Source organism: Bombyx mori, chromosome W (genome assembly GCF_030269925.1).
Source record: "Bombyx mori chromosome W, ASM3026992v2".
Taxonomy (NCBI): domain Eukaryota; kingdom Metazoa; phylum Arthropoda; class Insecta; order Lepidoptera; family Bombycidae; genus Bombyx; species Bombyx mori.
The window spans coordinates 10240175-10248715 of record NC_085135.1 but is presented as its reverse complement, the minus strand read 5'-3'; the positions used below and the strand labels follow the sequence as shown (position 1 = coordinate 10248715).

Sequence of the window (8541 nt, the reverse complement as noted above, 5' to 3'; positions counted from 1 at the left end):
GAAAAGTGTTGCCCAGAGTAACTCTACTGAGCACCAGGTTAGGTTAAGACCAATTTTAAGTGTTCAAATTTTAGGTATACGAGGTAATGCTTTGTTGGATACGGGAGCTAAGAGTAGCGTTGCCGGTGCGTTGCTTTATGAATTGCTGTTAAAGCATAACCATCCGTGTGAGGAAACCAGGCGTCGGGTGAGGCTTGCAGACGGTTCCGCGCGCACCCGCCGAGTTTTGCTCACTACTCTAGAAGTAAGGATAAGTCCCGAAAGGTCAGTAACCCTTGAATTTACTGTTTTTCCAGATGCTCAAAATAATGAAACTTTGCTTGGCATGGATTTTTTGGTGGCGGCAGGTATTGTGCTTGACTTTGCTTCATCCACTTGGCATTTTTCGGGAAAACGGGTTACCTATCCAATTGAATATGAGTGCCCTAAGCCATGCATGTTTGCTTCTACTGCTGACTTCCTGCGTGATGATAAGGGTTCTATGCTTGGCTCCGATGAACGGCAGCAGCTATCACATTTATTGCAGCAGAATGGAGACATCTTTAGGGTGGGGGAGCCCCAACTCTTTACGCCGAGCACCACATTGATACCGGTGATCATCCGCCTATATCGGTACCGCCGTATAGGCTCACTCCTGTGCTTCAACAGCGAGGAGAGGTTCTCGCAATCGATTTGTTCGGGCCACTGCCAGAAGGAGAGCAGGGGGAGCGATGGGTACTCCTGGTAGAGGATGTAGCTACAAGATGGGTAGAACTCTACGCACTTGTTGATGCCACCGCCGTGGCTTGCTCCCGAGTCCTACTGGAAGAGTATTTCCTTCGTTATGGCTTGCTTATGCGTCTAGGGGTGTAATACGTAAGTTCATGCCACGACGGGATGGCCCGTATCGCGTAGTAAAGATAGTTAGTCCTACAACGTACTTCATAGCAGACTTGTCAAACAATGTCATCGGCAAGTATCACACCGCGGATTTAACCCACTCTCCGTCAAATTCAAGTACGGATCCAATTATGCCAAAGAGGCAGAGAGGAAGGCCGCGTCTTCAGACTAACAGTCCCAAGTTGGACTCGGGACGCGTTCCCAACTTGGAGGGGGAGTATGTAACGCAGCGTTCCGTTTCGCGGGGCAACAGCAGCCAAAGAGAATGTGACTCAGGTCCGTGCCGCGACGACCCACCCCGCGCTACCCGCGCCCGCGCATCTGTTGCATCATTCGCACCCCCAATTAGTGCGCGCCAGACTTTGAAGCGGAATACACGCGTCCCCGGTCGATACCGGAACTGACAACCCGAGAGTCTCATGCCAGTCGGGCACCTAACATTAAAACACTAATTAATTGAGCGTTTCATTAGCTTTTAAGCTGAGTGACTATTTATAATTTATTTTTATTAAGTAATAAATGAGCAAAAAATAATACTTAACAAAAAGATATGAAATCCGAACAAAAACAGTTTCACTGTAAAAAATTGCGCCAAGTCCACGTTTATAAAACTCATCTCAATAACATTTGCACTTTACAAAAAAAAGAAGACTTCAATAGCTTTCATTCTCTACAAAAATATGTGAAATACAAAAAAATACCAAGAAACCGTCATAAAGATGAAAAAATAAAAAAAAAATTGTTGAAAATTTAAAAATAAAAAAATTAAAATTTTATCGTACTTGGCGCGCGTCATTGAGTACCCCAAAATTTTTCGGAAGAATTTCAACCCGAGAAAAAAACCGTTTTGCTTTAATATACAGTGAAAGTTGAAAAAGTTACCCAGGTTGTCTTTTTCGCTCTTGTTAGCGTTTTATGAGAAATTGAGACAGAACTACGGTAATTTTCAACAGCTCTCACTATATACCTATGGGCTATTATATGCCAAATCGACCACTTTTGCGTTCGACCCCTTTAGATTCAGCTGAAACTTTATTATTCTTTTCTACCCTTTGAAAAACATCTTTGAGAATTTTTTCAAATGTTTTGAAGCCAACGTATACATACGTATCGACTCGTAAGTAGTTTGTATTTGTATAAGCGAACACGAGAGGGTGTTTAGTTCAAATCATAAAAGATGAGTGGGAAATGAAAAAAATTCAAATAACATACGTATGAGATGTCGATTTTACTTAACTTTTGTAAAACTTATTATGAAATAATAATTCATTAATTACATTTATGCATTTCATAGGTTGACCTACTTATAAATTTCTAAACATTGAAAGGATGTTCATTTATCCTGAAAAATTTGGGGTACTCAATGACGCGCGCCAAGTACGATAAAATTTTTATTTTTTTATTTTTAAATTTTCAACAATTTATTTTTTATTTTTTCATCTTTATGACGGTTTCTTGGTATTTTTTTGTATTTCACATATTTTTGTAGAGAATGAAAGCTATTGAAGTCTTCTTTTTTTTGTAAAGTGCAAATGTTATTGAGATGAGTTTTATAAACGTGGACTTGGCGCAATTTTTTACAGTGAAACTGTTTTTGTTCGGATAAATTCATCTCCGTACACACCTTGTGTAGCACTAAAAGAAATAAGTATGACTACAGGTAAGTTTTAAATTTATATATGTGTATGGCATATGTCCATATTGTCAGATCGCAACAATAATTTATGTATACTTATATTTCTTATTTCTCTTTTTTCAGGTCTCGAAGAAGTAACCCCCAAAAAAGTAGCATCGGAAAGTGAGGGAAAAGTTGTAAAGAAAAGAGGTAGAGAATTGAATTACACAGATGTTAGAGAATTTGTCACTACCCGACCCCTCTACTCAGTGACGTCAGGTGGTGGGGCGAGAGTCACGTCATCGCGCCAGGCTAGCCGGCCGGTTTAGATCGTCGGTCACTTGGCTGCGGGCGCTCGGATGCAACGGACGTGTAATCCAGTGCTAATTATTGTGGTGTCGTGATTAATTAATTCCTAGTTGTCGTAATTGCTTTTCGTTCTGATAAATCATCCTTAGAGTATCATTTCTTATTTTTAAAAAAACCTCTTTCACTTCTGATTTCTAATATCAGAAGTGGGATCGGTACGCGCGCTTTTCTTTTTATCGTTCGCCATCGTTTATAATCGAAAATAGTTTTCGTGTGATTTTAAGTTGCAACTACCCGTTAAATTAATTTTTTTCCGTTGAGTGTTTGTTTTCGGGTGTGATCATCATGTCGGATCGCGAGTTTAGATCTATGAGTCGCCGTACTCCTCCCAGGCGACAAGATAATCGACGGAATTCACGTGAACGTCGTGGTGAATCGCGTAGTAATGATAATGGTTCGAGTAGACGCAACCGTTCGCGCCATGCGCGCAGTAGATCTCCTTACTTCGAAACTCTGCGCAGGCGCCGTGATAGTTCATTTGGCCGTCGTGATAGTGTGCGGTGCGATCCGTTAAATCAAATACTCGAGAGGTTAAATGCACTAGAGGGCCGGTTGCCGGTTACGACACCATTAACGTTGACTCCGTTACTGCATCCGAGCGCTGGAGGGCGCACTCCGACGTCGGCTTCGGGGGCCAACGAGGTGTCCGTGGCTGATGCGGAGACGCACGGAACGGGCCAAGCTTCCGAGGCGCTGCGTGATGAGAGCGTTGGCACGACGGACAGGATTGTTGCGAGTCGGCGCCGTGCTCCAGCAGGAGAGCGCAGAGCCGTGCATACCGCGCGTACTGCTCGCGTGCCGCTACCTGAGCGCACTCGCTTGCTTCAAACGTGCATACTGCGCGCACTGCTTGCGTGCCGCTGGCTGCGCGCGCTCGGCTGCTTCAGACGTGCATACTACGCGCACTGCTCGCGTGCCGCTGGCTGCGCGCGCTCGCCTGCTTCAGACGTGCATACTGCGCGCACTGCTCGCGTGCCGCTGGCTGCGCGCGCTCGCCTGCTTCAGACGTGCATACTGCGCGTACTGCTTGCGTGCCGCTGCCTGCGCGCGCTCGTCTGTTTCTGGCATGCATACAGCACGTTATGCTCGCGAGCCGCCGACTTCACGGTGCCGTACGACTGGCAGTGACGCAGAGGGCGATGTCGCTTAGTCTGCGGCCTGCTGCTGCGGACTACCCAACGGATTATCTATCAGGACGGTCGAGCGGGACGCCCGCCACACGTGGTGCAGCCTCGCATCGTGTGAGCAGATTGGAGCTGGGACGGCTGCCCTGCTTCCACATCATCCTTACGAGTGGACCCTGGTGACATGCAGCCTTTTCTTCGAAATTAATATGTGAAGGTCGAGGTGGGCACTTCGGTGCTTTACTTCCCATTTTTGAGGTTGAGGTGGGCACGACGGTGCTTTACTTCCCATTTTTGAGGTTGAGGTGGGCACGACGGTGCTTTACTTCCCGTTTATTTTTTTTGAGCAGTATGGTAGATGTGGATTCGGCCGGATCTTGCGTCCCTACTGTTTAGCTGTGTTGTGTCTATAATGTTCAGTATCTGTATCGGTGAATATTGCCGACAACAGCGCGCTACTGTTTTAGACGTTTCCTGTACGGGCTAACTCAGTAAAGGAATCGTGCAGGTGTTTCAAATTGCGCAGTTTGGGACAGTTGTGCGATATCTATTCTTCTCGCTTCAAATGTTTATCTTTGGCTCGTCCTCGCTGCAGATGTAAGAGTGCACGCTTGCGTCTGTAGTAGGGATTCTAAATTTTAGAAAGTTTTGGAGCATTGAGGTCTGGGTGTAATTTTTTTTTTGTTACGTTGCAGAGGGTGACCTAGTTGATGCAAGCTCTGACGTAGCTGGAGGAGATATGCTTCTGCTGAGGGATGAAGCGGTCGGGGACGCCTCGCCGTCGGGAGCGGCCGTGTTACAGAGTCCTGGCAACCCCCGACATTGTGGCTGTTGTTTTGCCCCGACATTGTGGCTGTTGTTTTGCCCCGACATTGTGGCTGTTGTTTTGCCCCGACATTGTGGCTGTTGTTTTGCCCCGACATTGTGGCAATGCCCCGCCATTGTGGCAATGCCCCGACATTGTGGCAATGCCCCGCCATTGTGGCAATGCCCCGACATTGTGGCTGTTGTTTTGCCCCGACATTGTGGCTGTTGTTTTGCCCCGACATTGTGGCAATGCCCCGACATTGTGGCTGTTGTTCTGCCCGACATTGTGGCAGTGCCCCGACATTGTGGCAACGCTTCGTAGTTGATATTGCCCTCTAAAAACCCCGATAGTGGTTATTGGATGGTAATGCTAACGGTTATGTTTCAATGTTTGTTGGCATTTGGCAATTGACAATGACGCAAGTGATTGTTTACTCAGTGTCTGAGAATCCGGACTCATTCATTGGCGAAACAATTAACTTTAAGCGTTTGTCTATACCGTATGTGCCTAACGTATACGGATATTGGTGGCCGCCTATTCTGATATGATCACTTGAAGTGCACACTTGAGGTCTGGTTGGAGTGGGTGACTACTAATAATAGCAAGAACAAACATTGAGCAGCTTACTAAGAGTTTTCTGTTTTAGATGACGATGAATCCGATGGGCACTTATCCAATGAGAATGAGTCCCATGGTGATCTTGTTAAAGAGGAGCAGGAAGACCAGGTTGGTGTGGTCGAGGGAGACCAGCCTGAGGGGAACCAAGCTGACGAGGCCGTTCAGCTGTCAGGAGAGGCCGTGTTAGAGAATTTGTCACTACCCGACCCCTCTACTCAGTGACGTCAGGTGGTGGGGCGAGAGTCACGTCATCGCGCCAGGCTAGCCGGCTGGTTTAGATCGTCGGTCACTTGGCTGCGGGCGCTCGGATGCAACGGACGTGTAATCCAGTGCTAATTATTGTGGTGTCGTGATTAATTAATTCCTAGTTGTCGTAATTGCTTTTCGTTCTGATAAATCATCCTTAGAGTATCATTTCTTATTTTTAAAAAAACCTCTTTCACTTCTGATTTCTAATACAGATTTATATTTTTATACTTAACCATTCACTTGTGATTGTTTCAGGCTATAATCATAAACTGTTTTTTTTTATTCTAGAATTTTCAATGGGATCTGGCAGTATAAAGAAAATAAATGAACCAGCACATATCAAAATGCTACAAAAAAAGAAAGGTTGGTACACAGCCAAGTTTTATCTTGTTATACATTTGTTAAGTTACATATTGTTGAAAAAATTATACTGGCATTTTTGTTTCAGTGACTCCAAGAAAATTAATAAAAAAATCATCTGCAGAGCAGTTAAAGAACACACAAAAAAAAAAGTCAGAATGCTGATTTGGACAGAAAAAAGCTGATGATTGAGATATTAAACATCAAAAAAGAGCATGAACTTCGGATGCAGATTCTAAAAGCAAAACAGTGGAGACTAGAAAAACATTAGGCTCCACTGATTTGCTTTTTTTAAATCTTCATGTTCATATGAATTCATTTTTAACATTTTTCATACTATTGTTAGCCACAGGAATAAAAACATATTTCGCACATATGTATTTCATTTATTTCTTAAGTTATTATCTTTACACAAACAAGTATTAATTAATTATAGTTTAACAAAACACACTATTTACTAGTGCAGCACGAACAGCACTGTTTGTGGACTGAGAACTTATAGACAATATTCCAATATTAGGACTGTCTACTGAAATTTCAATGTCTTCTGGAGGATCAACTTCATTTAGCTCTATGCATATGTTATGTAGCACTACACATGCCACAATCACCTGAAGAATGGTTGAAGTTTTTTTTAAAGTTATTCCTTTTTCCAAGCATGGGCAGCGACGCTTAAGTACCCCGAAGCACCTCTCCACAGTATTTCTAGTAGAAATGTGGCTTTTATTATAAGCTTCCTCTGCAGAATTTTTAGGATTCAAAAAAGGGGTCAGCAAATAGTTCTTATTGAAGTAGCCACTATCTCCTAATAGATGGTATGGGCTATATTTTCCTCTTTCAAAATCTGCACACAAATGGCAGTTGTTGAATATTGTTGAATCATGTACAGATCCTGGCCACCTTACAATTAAATCTCTTATTTTTAAAAAGGCATCACATACCGCTTGAACATTAATTGAAAAATATCCTTTTCTGCAACGATACAGTTCGGCTAAGGACCCTCCTCGGCTAACTATTTTGATATGGGTGCAATCTAGGGCTCCTGCAACCCGTGGGAATCCAGCAATCTCATAAAAGTCTTCTGCAACCCTTCTCAACTCCTGCCTATCAGGCATCTTAATATAAGCTGAGCTCAGATCTGCGAGCTTGCGTGTCACTTTCTGTACTATACGACATACTGTTGATTTATGAATATTAACTAAATCACCAAGCACCTGCTGAAATGATCCAGTGGCAAATAACCTCAAACAAATTAATAATTGTGTTATGCCATCTATGGCTTTATTTCGTTGTGTTACTGGTTCTAAATCCAAAAGTTCAGAAATTTGCAGAGCCGTAACTTTAGATAGACGATATCTAATGCGGAAATCTTCACCATCATGTTCATCAAATATATTTACCCTATCTGGTATTCTACGTCCAGTTGAAACGACTTCTTCCGGGTCAGACAACGACGATAGGCTTGAGAGCGACATTTTAATTAGCAAGAATAGGTTTTATCACTGAAACACTATTAATGACGATTTTAACGAGAGCGTTTGCAGTCATTAAAAATTATAACCTCAAACTGTCAAAATAATGGTCCTTTAGCGCCAATTTGACGTTAATGACGTTTTGTGCAACGTAAATTATAGCTAATGTGCAAGATTGACACTTCATTAGTTAAATTTAAAGAGGCATTAAAATCTTTGCTAATGTTTGTTTGTGCAACAAGTTAATGATTCAATTGCATTTAAAGAAGGCATTAAAATTTAAAGTCTGTTTCTGCAACTGAGTGTATAACTATTTCGTTACCTACGTAATATGATCCTAACCTAATTAAGTCGAAATATTCTCTAAGATCTAAATCTATTACTCTCTCTTTGCCATACAGCTTGCTTAGTTTTTTAATAATGTCGCTTATAGTGTGTAGATTTAAAATGGCCATTCCGATTCAGGCACCCGTCGCGTGCTGACGTGCTCATCGACCGTTCGATTGCCCGACCTCGGTTCGGGGCACATCTGGCGTCCAAGTGTTTTTCTCGAAAGTGACTACCTGTGCTAATTGCGTCGCATCGCCATCAGTGAGCGGGCGGACCCCTAAATTCCAGGAATTCGTTCGGTAACTTAGTGGCCCGTTTGCAAGCGGACGGCTGTGTGCCGTAATTAATTGCGATTATTACAAATTTGGGGCCTCGCCGTAAGGCGAGTGTGTTTTTAAAGTCCCGGGGCAGCCCCCCCTGGGCACTCGTCTATTATAATGGAGTCCACGGTCGATCTGTTTGCAGAATTTCTTCGCCTTAGGTACCCAACGCTATCGGCAGAATTTTTAGAATTCAAGACCCATCACGCAGCGAACTCGCCGGCGGTCTCTGTCGCTCCCGTCGCTCCTGCGTCGTCCATCGCGGCCTCCATCACGCCCGCCGATCCCGTGTCCCCGATACTCGCGCCCAAAACTTCTGCGTCGACCGTTGCAGCTTCCGCCTCAACCGTGCGTTCGTCGGCGATCTACGTTGCTTCCGTGCGTTCGTCCACGGCCT

At 43.8% G+C, this 8541-nt stretch overlaps 2 protein-coding genes across 3 annotated transcripts; one reads left to right on the top strand and one right to left on the bottom strand.

Moving 5' to 3' along the window:
* The first annotated feature begins 2487 nt into the window (after nucleotides 1-2487).
* LOC134198702 (uncharacterized) lies at nucleotides 2488-6394 on the top strand. 2 transcript variants are annotated; one of them, XM_062676911.1, is made up of 4 exons: nucleotides 2488-2539; nucleotides 2639-2704; nucleotides 5951-6025; nucleotides 6111-6394. In XM_062676911.1, the coding sequence occupies exons 1-4, from the start codon at nucleotides 2530-2532 to the stop codon at nucleotides 6185-6187; spliced, it is 228 nt and encodes a 75-aa protein (XP_062532895.1). In that variant the 5' UTR covers nucleotides 2488-2529; the 3' UTR covers nucleotides 6188-6394. The 2 variants fall into 2 exon arrangements, with proteins under 2 accessions (XP_062532895.1, XP_062532894.1); XM_062676910.1 differs by having other exon boundaries at nucleotides 5951-6394.
* Nucleotides 6388-7794, bottom strand: LOC134201665 (putative nuclease HARBI1). The gene has a single exon (XM_062676909.1). The coding sequence runs from the start codon at nucleotides 7495-7497 to the stop codon at nucleotides 6460-6462; it is 1038 nt and encodes a 345-aa protein (XP_062532893.1). The 5' UTR covers nucleotides 7498-7794; the 3' UTR covers nucleotides 6388-6459.
* Between the last annotated feature and the right edge of the window lie 747 nt (nucleotides 7795-8541).

Coding starts and splice junctions, on each gene's coding strand:
- LOC134198702 (XM_062676910.1), top strand. Junction 2,705..5,950: donor AAAAGTTGTAAAGAAAAGAG/GTAGAGAATTGA, acceptor TTTTTATTCTAG/AATTTTCAATGGGATCTGGC.
- LOC134201665 (XM_062676909.1), bottom strand. CDS start 7,497: ATGTCGCTCTCAAGCCTATCGTCGTTGTCTGACCCGGAAGAAGTCGTT.